Source organism: Pelophylax lessonae (genome assembly GCF_965119305.1).
Source record: "Pelophylax lessonae genome assembly, chromosome: 5".
NCBI lineage: Eukaryota > Metazoa > Chordata > Amphibia > Anura > Ranidae > Pelophylax > Pelophylax lessonae.
Window position 1 is genome coordinate 231,228,335 of NC_138772.1, and position 20,803 is coordinate 231,249,137.

A 20,803-nucleotide genomic window follows, 5' to 3' on the forward strand; every position below is an offset into this window, starting at 1 on the left:
AAGAAGCCCTGGTCTGGAAAACAGAAGTCCGGTCAATCCGGATCCGCTGCCCATAACAGTGCGGCCTGAAGGGGCGCCCTCACCCAGTTTTGGGGTGGGGGGACGCTTGCTCGGTTTTCTTCAGCCCTGGTTGGCCCGCGTGCGGGACAGATGGGTTCAGGAGATCGTTCGATCTGGTTACAAGATCGAGTTTCTCTCTCGGCCTGGAGAGCAGATTTTTTCCCTCAAATCTTCAACTGTCTCCAGAGCGTTTACGGGACCTGCACCTGGCGGTGCGGGACCTGAGGGCTCAGGGAGTGGTAGTTCCGGTGCCTCATCGGGACCGATTTCGGGGGTTTTATTCCAATCTGTTCACCGTGCCCAGAAAGGAGGGCAAGGTTCGTCCAATTCTGGACTTGAAGGCTCTGAACCGCTCTGTGCGGGTTCGCATGTTCCGCATGGAATCCCTGCGGTCGGTGGTGGCTGCCCTGGTTCCGGGGGAATTCATGGCCTCCATCGATTTGAAGGATGCGTATCTTCACATCCCCATTTTCGAGGGTCACCAGAGGTACCTTCGATTTGCCATTGCGGAGGATCACTACCAGTTCGTGGCGTTGCCTTTTGGTCTTGCCTCGGCTCCGCGGGTCTTCACCAAGGTGCTTGCACCGGTTCTGGCTTTATTGAGGGCCTAGGGCATTTCTGTCCTGGGGTATCTGGACGACATTCTGGTTCGGTCTGCGACCAGCCAGGGTCTGGAGAAGGACCTGTCTGTCACGATGCATACTCTGCAGGAGTTTGGTTGGACGATAAATTTTCCAAAGTCGACACTGAGTCCGTCGGTTCGTCTTCCCTACCTGGGAATGATTCTGGACTCGGTGCAGGCGAAGGTCTTCCTGCCGGAAGACAAACTCAGAACTCTTCAGGAGGAAGTCAGGTCCCTCAGGGACGTTCCGCACTCGTCTCTGCGGACGTGCATGAGATGTCTGGGATTGATGGTCTCGGCCTTCGAGGCGATTCCCTTCGCCCAGTTTCACACGCGGGGTCTCCAAGCGGAGATCCTGTCCATGTGGGACGGGCGACCTCAATCTCTGGATCTTCAAATCTCGTTGAGTCATCGCACCAGAAGAGACCTTCTGTGGTGGCTCCAGTCCCCGATGGTGTCCGGGGGCAAGTCGTTTCGTCCTATCTCGTGGACGGTAATCACCACAGATGCCAGCCTGTCGGGCTGGGGTGGTGTTCTGGGCGTTCTGTCCGCCCAGGGAACTTGGTCGGAGGGGGAGTCCTCCCTCCCGATCAACATTCTGGAATTGCGTGCGATAAGGCTCTGTCTTCATCGCTGGACGGACCGGCTGCAGGGCTGCCCGGTTCGGGTGCAGACGGACAATGCCACGGCGGTGGCCTACATCAACCACCAAGGGGGCACCAGGAGTGCCCGAGCGGCTCGAGAAGTGGCCGACATTCTGTCTTGGGCCGAGACTCATGTCCCGGCGATAACGGCGGTTCACATTCCGGGGGTGGAGAACTGGCAGGCGGACTATCTGAGTCGCCAGACCCTGGATCAGGGGGAATGGTCTCTCCACCCGGTTGTCTTCCAGATGTTGTGCGCGAAGTGGGGTCTTCCAGATGTGGACCTGTTCGCGTCTCGTCTCAACAACAAGGTGAGATGGTTCGTGGCAAGAACGCGCGACCCTCGGGCAGACGCGTCGGACGCGTTAGTGGCCCCGTGGCATCAGTACAGGCTGATGTACGCGTTTCCACCGATTCAGTTGCTGTCCAGGTTCCTTCGCAGGTTACACTCGGAACGCAGCATGGTGATTCTAGTGGCACCGGACTGGCCTCGCCGGTCCTGGTACGCAGACCTCGTGAATCTGGCGGTTGACGCCCCGTGGCGTCTGCCTCTTCGAGACGATCTCCTGTCTCAAGGACCGATATACTATCCTGCTTTACAGTCGCTGGCTTTGACGGCCTGGCTGTTGAGACCGAGGTCCTGAAGGAGAAGGGTCTCTCCCCAGAGGTCGTTCATACTTTGATCAACGCGAGGAAGTCTTCCTCGGGGAAGGTTTATTACCGTACTTGGAAGGCCTATTTTGCCTGGTGTGAGTCCAGGGGGTTTTCACCCCGCACGTACTCGGTTTCCCGAGTGCTGTCCTTCCTTCAAACGGGTGTCGATCAGCGTTTGGCGCTGGCTACGATAAAGGGTCAGGTGTCTGCGCTGGCCGTTCTGTTTCAACGTCCCGTGGCTTCCAAATCCTTGGTTGGCACTTTTGTTTAGGGTGTGCGGCATCTGGTTCCTCCTAGGAGGGATCCTTTGCCCCCTTGGGACTTGAATCTCGTTCTGTCTGTGTTGCAACGTGCTCCTTTTGAACAGATCAGGGAGATCTCGTTGTCTATGTTGTCCAAAAAGGTCGCCTTTTTGGTGGCGATCACTTCGGCTCGCAGAGTGTCGGAGCTGGCAGCTTTGTCCTGCAAGTCTCCGTATCTGGTTGTTCATTTGGATAAGGTGGTCTTGCGACCTAATCCTTCTTTTCTTCCGAAACGAGTTTCGGAATTCCATCTTAATGAGGATATTGTCTTGCCTTCGCTGTGCGCGAAGCCTAAACATCCAAAGGAGGTGAGATTACATTCTCTGGATGTTGTTCGGGCGGTAAGGGTTTACCTTAAATCGACTGAGTCTTTTAGAAAGACGGATTCCTTGTTTGTTCTTCCAGAGGGTCCTCGGAAGGGCATGGCGGCGTCGGCCTCTACCATCGCAAAATGGATCAGGCAGACCATTGAACAGGCCTATGCTTTGCAGGGGAAGGTTCCCCCTGTGCCTGTGAAGGCGCACTCTACTAGATCTCTGAGTACATCTTGGGCCTGTCGTCATGGGGCTTCTGTAGCCCAGGTGTGTAAGGCGGCGACTTGGTCGAGCGTGCACACTTTCACGAAATTCTACAAAGTAGATGTTCAGGCATCTGCGGATGCTTCCTTTGGCCGCAAGGTTCTTAGTGCGGCGTTGCCCTAGGGTCCCTTGTGGGGACCACTGGCTGTTGGGATAAGTTTTTTATTCCCTGGTTATTTGTCTTTTCCTGGGTTGTTGCTCCTGTTGAGCACCTGTTTTTTCCTGTTGCCCAGCTGGGTTCCTTCCTTTGGTAAGGTTCCTTTCTTTGATGCGGAGACTGCGTTGCCTTTTTGGCGCGGATGCGTTTCCCACCCCTCATGTTTGCACTGCTTTGGGACGTCCCCATATGTGACGAATATGAAGAGGCGGCGACTGTCGGAGGACGTAAGAGAAAACTGAATTTTTGTAAAATCTTACCTGTAAAATTCCTTTCTCTGAGTCCTCCGACAGTCGCCGCCCCCGCCCCTCTTTTGGGGTTTGGTTGTATACTGTACTGCTATTCCACTAAAACTGAGATATGGTTGCAGGAAGTAGGAGGGTATTGACTGAGGGGACCACCCCTTGAGGGTGGGATATGTTAAAAGCTTTAATGTTAACATATTCTGTTGCCTAGCTACTCCTTCGGAGCAAAGTCTAATACCCCATATGTGACGAATATGAAGAGGCGGCGACTGTCGGAGGACTCAGAGAAAGGAATTTTACAGGTAAGATTTTACAAAAATTCAGTTTTTTCCTAGAAAACTACTTGGAACCCCCAAACATTTATATATTTTATTTTAGCAGAGACCCTAGAGAATAAAATGGAGATCGTTGCAATATTTTTTTTATCACACTGTATTTGCGCAGCGGTCTTCCAAACGTAATTTTTTGCCCCAAAAAAATACTTTTTTGAATTAAGAAAACAGTAAAGTTAGCCCAATTTTTTTCCATAATGTGAAATATAATGTTACGCCGAGTAAATAGATACCCCACCATGTCATGCTTCAAAATTGTGCACGCTCGTGGAATGGCCACAAACTTTGGCACTTAAAAATCCCCATAGGCAACATTTTAAAAAAATTATACAGGTTACCAGCTTAGAGTTACAGAGGAGGTCTAGGGCTCAAATTATTGCACTCGCTCTTAACGATCGCGGCGATACCTCACATGTGTGGTTTGAACACCGTTTACATATGTGGGCGGGACTTCCGTATGGGTTCGCTTCTGCTCACAAGCTAACGGGGGCAGGACGCTTTAATTAATTTTTTTTCCTATTTATTTTATTTATTTATTTTTGATTTTTACACAGTTTTAAAAAAATAAATAAAAAATTGATCATTTTTATTTGTATTACAAGGAATGTAAACATCCCTTGTAATAGAAATAGGCATGACAGGTCCTCTTTATTGTGAGATCTGGGGTCAAAAAGACCTCAGACCTCATAAGTACACTAAAAAAGAAAAAAAATTGTTGAAAAAAAAAAAATCGGCCCTTTAACCACTTTAAGACCTAAGGATTTGGCTGCTCAATGACCAGGCCCTATTTTGCGATTCGGCACTGCATTACTTTAATGGACAATTGCGCGGTCGTGCGATGCTGGACCCAAACGAAATTGGCGTCCTTTTTTTCCCACAAATAGAGCTTTCTGTTGGTGGTATTTGATCACCTGTGCGATTTTTATTTTTTGCGTTATAAAAAGAGTGACAATTTTGAAAAAAATAACATTTTTCACTTTCTTTTATATGAAATTCTCTCAAAAAAATGTAAAAATCAAAATTTTTTAACATTTTAGGCCAATTTGTTTTCTGCTACATATTTTGTAAAAAAAATCACAATAAGCGTAGTTTGATTGGTTTGCGCAAAAGTTATTGCGTTTACTAACTACTGGAAAGATTTATGTCATTTTTATTATTTATTTTTTTTATAATAGTAATGGCGGCGATCTGCGTTTTTTTTTTTTTTTTGCAGGACTGCGACATTGTGGCGGACAGATTGGACCCCTAACTGACATTTTTGACACTTTTGGGGGTACCAGTGACATTACTACAGTAATCAGTGCTAAAAATATGCACTCTTACTGTAAAAATGACTTTGGCAGGGAAGGGGTTAACTGTACTGGTGATCAATGGGTTAAATGTGACCCTATGGGCGTGATTCTAACGATCCAGCGGTGAATCCGCCGCTGGGACCACCCTTATCTGAAAGCCCACCGTTTAAAAAAATACCAGCTATCATTGCCTAGCAACCGTTTTAAAGGGCCGATTTTTTTTTTTTTTTTTTTTTCCAACAATTTTTTTGGCGTTTAAATGAGCAAAGTCGGTGGGCGGTCGGTAAGTGGTTTAAAAAAAAATACGCTAAAGTTAATTTTAGGGCACATAAACGCAATAAGTCACCCAATTTTGGTCAAATATTAAAAGTTAGGTTGCGTAGTAACCTTTAAAATTGCATGCACCCGTGAAATGACGACAAACTTCAGTAACCTAATATTTCCATAGAAAACCCTTTTTTAAAGCCCCTACAGGTCATAGGTTTAGACCTGCATAGGAGCTCTCATGTTGTAATTCTTGCTCTCACTTCGGTGTGTGCAGAGATATGTAATGTGTATTACAATCAACATTTATGTGCGCAGGCACCCCCAGCGCGTCCATTGGCATTTGTACATGAGTGTATGTGGGGGGCCTCAAAAAAGTTGGATGAGCAAGTTTAGGATGGAGGAACTTGACTGGCCTGCACAGAGTCCTGACCTTAACCTGATATAACACCTGATGAATTAGAGCAGAGACTGCGAGCCAAGCCTTTAACATCAGTGCTTGACCTCACAGATGAGCTTCTGGAAGAATAAGCAAACCTTCCCATAGACACACTCCTAAACCTTGTGGACAGCTTTCCCAGAAGAGTTGAAGTTGTTATAGCTGCAAAGGGTGGGCCAACCAAGCAGACTAAGACTGGGATGCCATTAAAGTTCATGTGCATTTAAAGGCAGGCATCCCAATACTTTTGACAATATAGTGTATATCCAGGTTTTAGATCAGCAGTTGCTCCCATCCAGATGATGTCTCTTTCAGGGAAGGCCTTGCAAATTTCGGCAGGACATTGCTAAACCGCATACTGCATCGTTGACTAACTGTCAGCTGTCATAAACTCCATTCTGTCCTTATCATATCATCTGCACTTCTCTCTGGCACATACCTTTGTGCACTGCTCCACTGCACACACTGTCTACTGGTATATCCTTTGTACTCCTCTTTGACACATACTGCCTGCTATTATACCCACCACACATACCTCCTGCCCATACTGGCTGCTTATACGCTTCTTTAGCATTATTTGAATTATCCCCAACCCTGCTCAATCTGGAACAGGCACGCTTGTGCTTGTTAAAATAATCTGTGAAACAATGTGTAAAAAATGTGATGGGTATGTAAGTTAATGTCTCTATGTTTAAGAGGTTTTTTTAAACAGTACTAACAGGGCTTTATTATCTTGCTGGTTTTATAGAATGATTTAGACTCCGTTCACACTATGTCGGATCCGACTTCGGGGCGACCTGTGAAGCCGCGTGCAGCACGACTTCGGCAGGACTTGCACGGACTTCATAAAATGTCTATGTAAGTCGCTCCACTTCGCCCCGAAGTAGTACAGGACCCTTTTTCTAAGTCGGAGCGACTTGTGTCGCTCCTATTAGAACAGCTCCTCTAGCAGTCAATGGACTGCGACGGTGCACGACTTGTCAGGCTGACCAAGTCGCCTGACAAGTCGTGCTAGTGTGAATGGAGACTTAGTGTTTTGGTTGGAATATGTTTGGTGGCAATGTAATTATTGTGTGGCCTGTAAAAACTGTACTTATTTTTGCAGCGAAGAAGGACATACCTCCATCAGCAATTACAAGGCCTATATGTGGTATTTTAGGTACAATTCGACTAGTTGCTGGTAAGTTGCTGATTTATTTTTAACGATATTTGTGGGTAATAGTTAAAAAAAAAAAAGCTTATATAGTCAACCACCTAAAGTTTATAAAACATTTACAGCTTTATTGATTGCTCACAGATCAAGATAATCATGATCTAAAAGAAATGTTTGAATAAAACAGACAGGTTAGTATGCAGTTTCCACAAAAACCAAACTGCCCTTAACATATACATTTAAAAATGGTAAATCTATGTCAGTCAACTATATAGGAATAGGAAACCATGCTGAGAACCACTAATCGTGATCAAAATGAAAAGATACTTTTCTCTATCGTCCATTGACAGACGCAGCTCTTATGCTTCTTAACCATTGGGTTATGCGCCATCTACAGGAGTAGTACTAGGTAGAGAAAAAAAATCCCTGACACGCCTACAGGGGCTGTCCCTTCCAGCATAACCCCCACACACACTCTGCCACAAGCCAGTTTTCTTGCTGCCAAGTGAAGGAGTAGGACCTAGGTTTCCTGCTGGGACTTCGGTCTAAGTTTTTTGTTTAGAATATTTCTGTTTATTTTTATTTACTCACTATCGCTAGCTAGTGTCAGGGGATCCTCCTGGTGAACTACAAGTGACAGCCGGCTGAGGTTTTTGCACTGGATAATATAGATCTTTACGGTCTCCCAGTCTGGCCGACGAGCATGAGCAGGTTATAGTCCCGCACTAGGCCTCGCCACAACAGTGTCTCTGTGGACGGGGACGAGCCTGCGAGTGGATGTCTTGCTGGAAACGCATCGACCTGGAATGCCCTGAGTCTCAGCATACCCCTAGGCTGGCAGCACCCCCACTCAGGGTAGGAGGTGGTCTGTCCGGAGCGGAGCCCACCCAGTCCATGGTATGATGAGTAAACTGTGCCCCCCATGTCCCTAGCGGCCTCTGGGGGGGAGAATGTGAGCCCACTCCTGGGGATAGTAGGACCCCTGCTTCCTAAAAGATCCCCCTGGCCTGTCAAAATGTTGACCCTGCCCTCCCTGCTCCTGTTCTGGGGGCGTTTTATGTCGGCGCCTGGCGCCCTGGGGGGGGCAATGTTACCTTATCCTGCGGGGTCTTTTTGGTAAAATCCTGGTGCCCTGGTGTGGCCTCATGTCTGGGTCCTGACCGCATGGCTGTTTTTTCAGCCGCCATCTTAGGTGTGGGCATCGGCTCCCTGTGTGTGAGATGCAGCAGCCATTTTCCCTGGGCTTCCTATACTTTTGCATTGGCACCATTTTTGTGTAGTCTGGAGCTACACAGGCAGTTCGGCCTCTTGTGATTGATGTCATTTCCTATGAGACACTTCCTGTGCTCGGCTTCCATGATGCAGACGCTGCTGATTATTCTCTGAGGTGGTATAGTTTTCAAGGGGCTTTTCGGGCATTCCCTGTGCACTCTGCTACCTGCCATTAGCTTAAAGGGTAACTCCGATTGCATTACGATCGGTCGGTGCAGACCGAAATCGTGATTTAAAGGGGCAATATTTTTACAGAAACATTGCAATGGAGTCCCAAGCAGTCTATTCTCCATCTGACCCCTTCAGTACGCCTACCAATGTATCTGGTTCGCAGTCCCTGATGTCTCTTTCTGCAGCTTTGGAAAATCTGGCATCAAAGGTAGACTTTGTAATGAAACAAGTCACTAGCAAAAAATGGCCTCTGCCTTCTCTGTCCTCTGATTCAGAGTCTGATATGGTGGCCACGGACAGCCCCCCTGAGGGATCCCTGTCCTCGCTTTCGGATGGCGAGGGGAATATGGCCTCCTCAGCTGCAGCGTGGGAACTCGCTATAGTGAAAGCACTTATTTTATCAGTAAGGGAAACCTTTAAAATTGACTGGTTAGCCCACAAAGTCAGGAAGGCGGGTAGTTTTTGGCTCCCGCAGAGCCCAGAAATCGGGTCAGGTGTTTCCTTGTCCTGAGGATTTTCACGATATTGGGAAGAGCAATGGTGGCGCATTGAGCATGTGCTAGTGGTGCCAAAGCGCTTTAAACGCCGTTATCCCTTTGCTGACTCGGTCCCGAACCGCTGGACGGTGCCACCTAGGGTGGATCACCCGGATTTAAACAAATCTACTGTGGTACCCGTTGAAGATTCCCCGGCGTTTACGGACCCGGGGGACAGACGGGTGGAATCCCTTTCCGGCCACTTGCATGTTTTGGCGGGGTCGGTACTAAAACCGATATTTGTGTCCGTTCTGGTTTCACAGACGGTAACAGAATGGGTTAAGGTTCTTCGGGGTAACTTGACCAATGAGATAGTTCCCCCAACCTTGATTGAGCTCACGGACCAGATGGCCCAGGCCCTGGTGTTCCTGTGCGATGCGGCCCCTCTGGTTGCCAGTGTATCAGCGGTGGCTGAAGAGCTGGTCAGCGGACCAGGCTTCGAAGAAGGCCTTGACAGATCTCCCTTTTCTGGGTGAATGTCTGTTTGGACACTCCTTGCATGAGTTGATTAAAGGGTTAACGGGGGGTAAGCGTACTATTTCCCCCCCCCCCCCAATCCTCCAAAGGCAAGGCGCACCATGGTAGGTGGGGGGCCCTCTTTCACGGCTCATTGGCGGTTTTTTGTGCCTCAGGGGCACAAGAAAAAGGTAAACCATTCAGGTCCCTTGGAGGGAGCAAAAAGGCTTGGTCGGGTAAGCCCAAGACTAGCCAGTCCGGTTCGGCGGACAAGTCCTCCTCTGCATGAAGGGGCGCCCTCACCCGTTTCTGGGGTGGGGGACGTCTGTGTTGCTTTCAGGGACCCTGGACATCCTTGATTCAGGACAGATAGGTCCACAAACGTATTCGTTCAGGGTACAAGATCGATCTTTTCGGTCTACGGACATGGGTGAGAGCCTTGGGTCTGATGGTGTCGACTTTCTAGGCGGTCCAATTCACTCAAGTTTTATTCCAGGCCTCTGCAGAAAGAGATTCTTGTCAAGTAGAACAAGGGTCCACGGTCCTTAGACAGTCTGATATGTTTGAGCTGCCTCATGAGATCAGCGCTCTCTTGGTGGCTTCTGTCGCCCGCCCTGGGTCAGGGCAAGTCTTTTCTACTTCTGTCGTGGATGGTGGTCACCACGGATGCCAGCCTGTCGGGCTGGGGTGGAGTGCTGGACAATCTCTGTGCCCAGGGACTCTGGTCGACAGAGCAGTCTTTCTTACCGATCACTGGACGAATCGGCTACGAGGTGGTTTGTCCAATCTGACAATGCCATGGCTGTGGCCTACATCAGTCATCAAGGGGGCACCAAGAGTGCCCGGGCGGCCCAGGAGGTGGCCGAGATTTTGACATGGGCAGAGGAACATTTTTTGGCTCTCTCCACAGTTCACATTCTGAGAGTGGAGAATTGACTGGCGGATTACCTGAGTCGTCAGGTTCTGGATCAAGGGGAATGGTCCCTTCATCCAGAGGTATTTCGTCTCCTGTGTGTCCGTTGGGGCACCCCAGAGGTCGACCTGTTTGCATCTCGTCTCAACAAGAAGGTGCAAAAGTTCATGGCCAGGGCTCAGGACCCTCTGGCCGACGCCGCAGAGGTGTTGGTGGCTTATGCCTTTGATCCGATACAACTGTTGTTGAGGTTTCTCCGCAGGCTGGCGGTGGAAAAACGTTCCAGTGATTCTGGTGGCCCCAGACTAGCCTCGTCGGTCTTGGTACGCAGACCTGGTAAAGTTGGTCATCGAGCCTCCCTGGTGGCTGCCTCATAAAGAAGGACCTGCTGTCCCAGGGGCCGGTCTTCCATCCTGCTTTACGGTTGCTGGCTTTAACAGCATGGCTGTTAAAAGCCAGGTGCTGAGAGACAAAGGTCTCTCGGAGTCTGTGATTCCTACTCTGTTGAGGGCCAGAAAAGCGACTTCCTGGAAGATTTATCATCATACATGGAAATCGTACATTTCGTGGTGTGAATCGCAATCTTTACATCCTCGCTTGTTTTCGGTTGCAAGGGTCTTGGCTTTCTATGCAGAAAGGAGTGGAGCAACGGTTGGGCTTGGGCCTGATAAAGGGCCAGGTGTCGGCCTTGGCGATATTTTTCCAATGTCCGTTGGCTGTTAATACCTTAATTCGCACCTTTATTTAAGGGGTGCGTCATCTGGCCTCTCCGAGAAGATCCCCATTGCCTCCGTGGGATCTGAATTTGGTTTTGTCTGTTCTTCAAAAGCCTCCTTTTGAGAATTTTAAGAGACATTTCTCTGCTTTCGTTGTCTCAGAAGGTTGCCTTATTGGTAGCTATTACTTCTGCTCGCAGAGTGTCTGAGTTGGCGGCGCTTTCCTGTCGTTCGCCCTATTTGGTCGTCCACAGAGATAAAGTGGTTCTCCGACCTAATCCTCTTTTCTTCCTAAGGTGGTGTCTGATTTCCATTTGAATGAAGACATTGCTTTGCCTTTACTCTGTCCTCAGCCGAAGCATCCCAAGGAAATTGCATTGCATTCTCCGGATGTGTTTCGGACGATCAGGGTTTACCTGTCAGTCACAGACTCCTTTCGAAAATCCTATTCTCTTTTTGTCCCTACTGAGGGATCTCGTAAGGGTTTGGGTGCGTCTGCTGTGACTATATACAGATGGATTAGGCAGACGGTCGTTCAGGCTTATTCATTGTAGGGTCAGGTTCCTCCTTTCCCTGTAAAAGCGCATTCTACTAGGGCGCTGAGTGCCTCTTGGGCTTTTCGCCAGCAGGCCTCTGTTACTCAAGTATGTAAGGCAGCGACCTGGTCCTCCATGCATGGGTTTACAAAATTCTACAAGGTAGATTTATTGGCATCTTCGGATGCCTCCTTTGGCCGCAAGGTTTTGCAGGCTGCTATTTAAAGAGTCTTGTTTTCTCTTTCAGGGGTTAATTTTTTTCTTTGTGCAAGCTCCTGTTGTTTCTGGTTGAGCTTGTTACCCAGTTGGCTACGTTTTAGCCTTTTTGGAAATACATTAACTGTTTTTTGGTTGCGTTCTTCCCACCCCTCATTCCTACACTGCTTTGGGACGTCCCAATGGTTAAGAAGCATAAGAACTGCGTCTGTCAATAGACGATAGAGGAAACTGGATTTTTGTAAGAACTTACCGTAAAATCCTTTTCTCTGAAGTTCATTGACAGACGCAGCGCCTGCCCCTCTGTGATGGGGATGGTTTGTGTTTTCTTTTTTTCACTGCTTGCTACGAATCTGGCTTGTGGCAGAGTGTGTGTGGGGGTTATGCTGGAAGGGATGGCCCCCTGTAGGCGTGTCAGTGAATTTTTTCATTACCTAGTACTACTTCTGTAGATGGCGCATAACCTAATGGTTAAGAAGCATAAGAGCTGCGTCTGTCAATGGACTTCAGAGAAAAGGATATTACAGTAAGTTCTTACAAAAATCCAGTTTTTATCCAAATAACCTTTCTATAAAAGGATTATGTATAATGTGCAAATCTTGTCTGTATATAAAGGTATTATTCTAATTTACCAGCAAGGGTATGAATTGTCAGATGTAAGTCTCAGCAAGCCGATATATTCAGTCCCAACAGCTTGTGTTTTCTTTAAAAATAATTTAGTATGTTTTTTTTATGAAACTAGTGCAAGTCTTTTTTGTTCTCTTTGTACCTTTTAACCAATCATAAGCTGAAAGTTACCTCATATCCCTTTCTCGCACTTCTACTAATACACATTCCGCAGAATGATTATAAAATATTATACAATTCTAGTAATCTAAATTACAGAGCATACAACTTTGCCCATAATAAGGACTTCAACACAGCTTTTGTTTACCCTCAGTTACCTACTACAAACCTCCATATACATCTAAAGATGTCCTGTAAAACATCTATACATCTTCAACAGCTTTTGTGTGCAGAAAACAATAAAGTGTGTGTGTGTGTGTGTGTGTGTGTATTATATATATATATACACACACACTATACTGATATTGCCTGCTACACCTGGCACAAGTCTAAACAAACACTAAGGGTCCTTTTGTCAGGTCTGTCAGGAAACTCTGAGGCTGCATTCACATGGCAGCTTATAATCGCGGGCAGAACCGCCGCGGTTCCGCCCGCGATTCGGAGATTTATTGCAAATCGCGGGACGCCTAGCGTTGCCCGTTGATTTGCAATAGCCCCCCAAACGCCGAGCGATGTTGCCGCGACTTACGCCCGCCGAATCGCGGCAACATCGCGCAAACAAAATCGCGGGACGCAATACGCTCCAAAGAAGCTCTTGTACTTTTTTGGAGCGTATTGCGTCCCGCGATTTTGTTTGCGCGATGTTGCCACGATTCGGCGGGCGTAAATCGCGGCAACATCGCTCGGCATTTGGGGGGCTATTGCAAATCAACGGGCAACGCTAGGCGTCCCGCGATTTGCAATAAATCTCCGAATCGCGAGTGGAACCGCGGCGGTTCTGCCCGCGATTATAAGCTGACATGTGAATGCAGCCTAACACACCCTCCCGGTTTCCTGACTGGTAGTCTTCTTATTCCAGTATTTGTTTATTTATTTATTTCAGGTACTTACAGTGCCTTGCAAAGTATTCGGCCCCCTTGAACTTTGCGACCTTTTGCCACATTTCAGGCTTCAAACATAAAGATATAAAACTGTAATTTTTTGCGAAGAATCAACAACAAGTGGGACACAATCATGAAGTGGAACGAAATTTATTGGATATTTCAAACTTTTTTAACAAATAAAAAACTGAAAAATTGGGCGTGCAAAATTATTCAGCCCCCTTAAGTTAATACTTTGTAGCGCCACCTTTTGCTGCGATTACAGCTGTAAGTCGCTTGGGGTATGTCTCTATCAGTTTTGCACATCGATAGACTAAAATTTTTGCCCATTCCTCCTTGCAAAACAGCTCGAGCTCAGTGAGGTTGGATGGAGAGCGTTTGTGAACAGCAGTTTTCAGTTCTTTCCACAGATTCTCGATTGGATTCAGGTCTGGACTTTGACTTGGCCATTCTAACACCTGGATATGTTTATTTGTGAACCATTCCATTGTAGATTTTGCTTTATGTTTTGGATCATTGTCTTGTTGGAAGACAAATCTCCGTCCCAGTCTCAGGTCTTTTGCAGACTCCATCAGGTTTTCTTCCAGAATGGTCCTGTATTTGGCTCCATCCATCTTCCCATCAATTTTAACTATCTTCCCTGTCCCTGCTGAACAAATGCAGGCCCAAACCATGATGCTGCCACCACCATGTTTGATAGTGGGGATGGTGTGTTCAGGGTGATGAGCTGTGTTGCTTTTACGCCAAACATAATGTTTTGCATTGTTGCCAAAAAGTTCAATTTTGGTTTCATCTGACCAGAGCACCTTCTTCCACATGTTTGGTGTGTCTCCCAGGTGGCTTGTGGCAAACTTTTAAATGACACTTTTTATGGAAATCTTTAAGAAATGGCTTTCTTCTTGCCACTCTTCCATAAAGGCCAGATTTGTGCAGTATACGTCTGATTGTTGTCCTATGGACAGAGTATACCACCTCAGCTGTAGATCTCTGCAGTTCATCCAGAGTGATCATGGGCCTCTTGGCTGCATCTCTGATCAGTCTTCTCCTTGTATGAGCTGAAAGTTAAAGTGGAGTTCCACCCATTTTTAATAGGTTGGATTACATAGATGTATGTAATCCCCTTTAAAACGGCTTTTACCAATGGAAACTTTTTTTTTTTTTGCTAGTAAATACCTTAATTTCTGCTTTATTCCTCCTCTCCTCACTTCCGGGTCCGATCGGCGATGACGTCATTCGGCGATTCGCAGTGTGTGCTGGGATGTATTCCATTCCAGAAATCTCGCAGGAGCTGAGCTGTACTGAGCCGTGCCTGCCCCGCCTCCTCTCAGTGAGTTGTACTGTATGCATTGTATTCAGGCCATTCTCTGCCCTGCCTCTGCCCCGCCTCCGGCCCGCCTCCTCTCAGTGAGTTGTACTGTATGCATTGTATTCAGGCCGTTCTCTGCCCCGCCTCCGCCCGCCTCCTATCAGTGAGCGAGGACTGAAAGCATTATATCCTTACTGAGCTCACTGAGAGGAGGCGGGGCAGAGCACGTCCTGAATACAATGCAATACAGTACAACTCACTGAGAGGAGGCGGGGCAGGCACGGCTCAGTACAGCTCAGCTCCTGCGAGATTTCTGGAATGGAATACATCCCAGCACACACTGCAAATCGCCGAATGACGTCATCGCCGATCGGACCCGGAAGTGAGGAGAGGAGGAATAAAGCAGAAATTAAGGTATTTACTAGCAAAAAAAAAAAAAAAAAATGTTTCCATTGGTAAAAGTCATTTTAAAGGGGATTACATAGATCTAAAGTTACGAAAATGGGTGGAACTCCACTTTAAGAAGGACGGCCAGGTCTTCGTAGATTTGCAGTGGTCTGATACTCCTTCCATTTCAATATTATCGCTTGCACAGTGCTCCTTGGGATGTTTAAAGCTTGGGAAATCTTTTTGTATCCAAATCCGGCTTTAAACTTCTCCACAACAGTATCTCGGACCTGCCTGGTGTGTTCCTTGTTCTTCATGATACTCTCTGCGCTTTAAACGGACCTCTGAGACTATCACAGTGCAGGTGCATTTATACGGAGACTTGATTACACACAGGTGGATTCTATTTATCATCATTAGTCATTTAGGTCAACATTGGATCATTCAGAGATCCTTACTGAACTTCTGGAGAGAGTTTGCTGCGCTGAAAGTAAAGGGGCTGAATAATTTTTCACGCCCAATTTTTCAGTTTTTTATTTGTTAAAAAAGTTTGAAATATCCAATAAATTTCGTTCCACTTCATGATTGTGTCCCACTTATTGATTCTTCACAAAAAATTACAGCTTTATATCTTTATGTTTGAAGCCTGAAATGTGGCAAAAGTTCAAGGGGGCGAATACTTTCGCAAGGCACTGTATATAGCGCTGTCAATTTACGCAGCGCTTTACATATACATTGTACATTCACATTAGTCCCTGCCCTCAAGGAGTAACAATCTAAGGCCCCTAACTCGCATACATACACAGTAGGGCCAATTTTTTTTATACATGATCCAATTAACCTACCAGCATGTCTTTTGAGTGTGGGAGGAAACCGGAGTACCCGGTGGAAACCCACGCAGGCACAGGGAGAACATGCAAACTCCAGGCAGGTAGTGTCATGGTTGGGATTCGAACCAGCGACCCTCTTGCTGCTAGGTGAAAGTGCTAACCGCTACACCACTGTGCCGCCCATGTATCAGGTGGACCTGGAACACAGAGCTGTATATTGTCTATAGCTGAGGCTACATACCGTTTATACAGTGCACACAGCGGCTGCAGCTGTTAGTGAAACAGTTCGCTTGGACCAACTTGTTCCAAATGAATATTTTAATGGTGAATGAAACATGGAGATCATTTCTTGTGATTTACATACTTTTGCTACACTGCACAGGAATATCACATCCCTGGGTTTCCTCTGTAATGCCTGGTACACACGATTAAATGATCAAACTAATACATAGTTAGTCAGGTTGAAAAAAAGACACAAGTCCATCTGGCTCAACCAATAAAAAAAAAAACAGTAATGAAAACCCAACCAGACAATCCCATATACACAATCCTATACCCACAGTTGATCCAGAGGAAGGTGAAAAAACCCCAGCAAAGCATGATCCAATTTGCTACAGCAGGGGAAACAAATTCCTTCCTGATCCCCCGAGAGGCAATCGGATATTCCCTGGATCAACTTTACCTATAAATATTAGTACCCACTTATTAAGTACACCCAGGAATCCAGGCCTTTTTAAAAGCAATCTAGTGAGCTAGCCAGAACCACCTCTGGAGGGAGTCTATTCCACATTTTCACAGCTCTTACGGTGAAGAAACCTTTCCATATTTGGAGACAAAATCTGTTTTCCCCTAGGCGTAAAGAGTGCCCCCCTTGTCCTCTGTGTTGACCTTAAAGTGAATAACTCAACACCAAGTTCACTATATGGTCCCCTTATGTATTTATACATGTTGATCACATTCCCCCTTAATCTACTCTTCTCAAGAGAGAATAAATTCAGTTCTTCTAATCTTTTCTCGTAGCTGAGCTCCTCCATGCCTCTTATCAGTTTGGTTGCCCTTCTCTGCACTTTCTCCAGTTCCTCGATATCCTTTTTAAGAACTGGTGCCCAAAACTGAACTGCATATTCCAGATGAGGTCTTACTAATGATTTGTACAGAAGCAAAATAATATCTCTCTCTCTGGAGTCCATGCCTCTGTTAATACAAGAAAGGACTTTGCTTGCTTTGAAAACTGCAGCTTGGCATTGCATGCTATTATTAAGCTTATGATCTACCAGAACACCCAGATCCTTCTTCGCTATGGATTCCCCCAGTTTTACTCTGCCTAGTTTGTATGCTGCATGCATATTCTTAGCCCCCAAGTGCATAACTTTACATTTATCAACATTAAACCTCATTTGCCACATAGTTGCCCAATGAAACAGTGCATTGAGGTCAGCTTGTAAGTTGGAGACCTCCTGTAAGGAAGTTATTCCACTGCAAAGCTTGGTGTCATCTGCAAAGACTGAAATGGTACTTTTAATCCCAGACCCTAGATCATTTATAAAGATATTAAAAAGTAAGGGTCCCAACACAACCTTGGGGTACACCACTAATAACCTTAGCCCATTTAGAGTAAGAATCATAACCATTACTCTATGAATTATATCTTTTAGCCAATTTTCTATCCATTTACAAACTGATCTTTCCAAGCCTGTAGACTTTACCTTACACATTAACCGTGTGTGGGGAACTGTGTCAAATGCTTTTGCAAAATCCAAGTATACTACGTCCACAGTCACTCCTCTGTCCAAGGTTTTACTTACCTCCCCATAAAAAAAAAAATCAGGTTTGTTTGACAACTTCTGTCTTTCATGAATCCATGCTGTCACCTAAAATATTTTTTTCCAGCAATAACTCATCTATGTAGTCTTTTATTAAGCTCTCCAGTATCTTCCTGACTATAGAAGTTAAACTAACAGGTCTATAGTTACTTGGCAAAGACTTTGATCCCTTTTTAAATATAGGCACCACATTGGCCCTACGCCAATCCAGTGGTACTATTCCTGTCCTTAACGTGTCCCTAAAAATTAGAAACAAACGCTTTGAAATTACAGCGCTCAATTCTTATAGGATGCATGGGTGGATGCACTTTTTTTTTTTGCATGCTAGTCTTATTTCAAAAATAAAAGAGGTTACTAAAGTTACGAAAATTCTCTTACGCCCAAAAAAAAAATAAAAAAATACAGAAGTCCATGTGATTATTTGTATTTTATATTTGGATGAAAATCTTACGATCTGGTGTCGTACGAGAAAAATGTTTGTGCTTGTCTTATCAGATACATTCGCTTGAATTGTAATAAGCTCTCAGAAGCTCTGTACTAATAGTCAGATTATCATATGATCAGTGGCGGCTGGTGCTCAAAATTTTTGGGGGGGCGCAAACAGAAAAATGTAATAGGCATTGCTTTGCGGCAAAAAACGCTGTAAAAAATTGCGTGACTTTGAGGTCGCAAAAGTGTGAAAGGGGCCTTCAGTAATTAAGGTATAGTGTGCCCCCTTTCAAAGCAGAGTGACCAGCGTGCCCCCTTTCAAAGCAGAGTGACCAGCGTGCCCCCTTTCAAAGCAGAGTGACCAGCGTGCCCCCTTTCAAAGCAGAGTGACCAGCGTGCCCCCTTTCAATGCAGAGTGACCAGCGTGCCCCCTTTCAATGCAGAGTGACCAGCGTGCCCCCTTTCAATGCAGAGTGACCAGCGTGCCCCCTTGCAATGCAGAGTGACCAGCGTGCCCCCTTTCAATGCAGAGTGACCAGCGTGCCCCCTTTCAATGCAGAGTGACCAGCGTGCCCCCTTTCAATGCAGAGTGACCAGCGTGCCCCCTTTCAATGCAGAGTGACCAGCGTGCCCCCTTTCAATGCAGAGTGACCAGCGTGCCCCCTTTCAATGCAGAGTGACCAGCGTGCCCCCTTTCAATGCAGAGTGACCAGCGTGCCCCCTTTCAATGCAGAGTGACCAGCGTGCCCCCTTTCAATGCAGAGTGACCAGCGTGCCCCCTTTCAATGCAGAGTGACGAGCGTGCCCCCTTTCAATGCAGAGTGACGAGCGTGCCCCCTTTCAATGCAGAGTGACCAGCGTGCGCCCTTTCAATGCAGAGTGACCAGCGTGCCCCCTTTCAATGCAGAGTGACGAGCGTGCCCCCTTTCAATGCAGAGTGACGAGCGTGCCCCCTTTCAATGCAGAGTGACGAGCGTGCCCCCTTTCAATGCAGAGTGACGAGCGTGCCCCCTTTCAATGCAGAGTGACGAGCGTGCCCCCTTTCAATGCAGAGTGACGAGCGTGCCCCCTTTCAATGCAGAGTGACGAGCGTGCCCCCTTTCAATGCAGAGTGACGAGCGTGCCCCCTTTCAATGCAGAGTGACGAGCGTGCCCCCTTTCATGCAGTGACCAGCATACGTGCCCCCAATGCAGAGATCAGCGTGCGGGCCCCCTTAATTACAGTGACCAGCGTACATGCCCCCAATGCAGTGACCAGCGTACATGCCCCCAATGCACTGACCAGCGTACATGCCCCCAATGCAGAGATCAGCGTGCGTGCCCCCTTCAATGCAGTGACCAGCATACATGCCCCCTTCAATGCAGAGACCAGCATACATGCCCCCTTCAATGCAGTGACCAGCATACCATTCCCCCAATGCAGTGACCAGCATACATGTCCCCAATGCAGAGACCAGCATACATGCCCCCTTTAATACAGTGACCAGCATACCATTCCCCCAATTGCAGTGACCAGCGTACATGCCCCCAATTGCAGTGACCAGCGTACATGCCCCCAATGCAGTGACCAGCGTACATGCCCCCAATGCAGTGACCAGCGTACATGCCCCCAATGCAGTGACCAGCGTACATGCCCCCAATGCAGTGACCAGCGTACATGCCCCCATTGCAGAGATCAGCGTGCGTGCCCCCAATGTATTGACCAGCATACATTCCCCCAAAGCAGAGATCAGCGTGCCCCCTTATCTGGATCAGCAGCGGCGGTGGGCGGCTTCTCCTCAGTCCGGGTGACTGGCGGCGCGTCTCCTCCAGTCCTTCGGCTCCCGCCTCCTCCTCGGCCAATGGCATGGGGTTTGCCTTGCGGCCAGGAGGAGGATCGGTGTGACAATTCGCTATTGTCACACAATGGGTGGGCTCGGGACGCACTGCTCTGCGCCCCGGGTCCACCCTTTGCATCGCCCTATTATAGCCTCTGGCTCTAATCAGGTGATGCAAAAAAAAAAATCCCCATTGAACTCCATGCGTCCGGCGCCCCTGCATGCAGATTAGGGGGCCGGACACATGGATGGGTGGGCGGCGCCCCTGCGCCCTAAGTACACCGGCCGCCACTGCATATGATTGCTTTGAAAGCTGTATTTTTCAGATAATTTTCAGAACATGTGTACAGGCATGAAGACTTGCTTACATGTGTCTTGTGTTCTGAATGTCAAGTATTTGTTGACTTATGTTTCTAAAATATTTTTAAAATGTTTAAAATTTTCTTTATCAGGAATGTATCTAATTGTGATTACCAGAAAGAAGAAAGTAGGGGATCTGTTTAATCATTCCATTTGGAAAGCCACAGACTTTGATGTCATTTCCTATAAAAAGACAATTTTGCATTTAACGGATACTCAGGTGAGTTTCTGCTAACTACTGGTAACGTACATGGTTATTTTAGCATAAATAATGTGCATGAAAGGCAAAGTTTTTAGCAATTCAAACCACACTTCTACCCCTCCTCACAAATACAGTGCCTTGCAAAAGTATTCACCCCCTTGACTTTTTACCTATTTTGTTACATTACAGCCTAATGTTTTGTTAATCTGAATTTTTTGTGATGGATCAGAACACAATAGTCTAAGTTGGTGAAGTGAAATGAGAAAAATATTTACATAAAACTATTTTTTAGAAATAGAAAACAGAAAATTGGCATGTGCGTATGTATTCACCCTCTTTGTTTTGAAGCCCATAAAAATCTCCGGTGCAACCAATTACCTTCAGAAGTCGCATATTTAGTGAAATGATGTCCACCTGTGTGCAA

The 20,803-nt window shown here is 46.9% G+C and overlaps 1 protein-coding gene across 1 annotated transcript in view; it reads left to right on the top strand.

Annotated features, from left to right (window-relative positions):
* Positions 1–20,803, top strand: part of SACM1L (SAC1 like phosphatidylinositide phosphatase) — a 267,712-nt gene that overhangs the window by 41,542 nt on the left and 205,367 nt on the right. The window contains exons 3-4 of the mRNA XM_082257843.1: positions 6,695–6,769; positions 20,270–20,397. Of these exons, the coding sequence (XP_082113969.1) occupies positions 6,695–6,769; positions 20,270–20,397 (203 nt within the window). The remainder of the gene's footprint in view (positions 1–6,694; positions 6,770–20,269; positions 20,398–20,803) is intronic.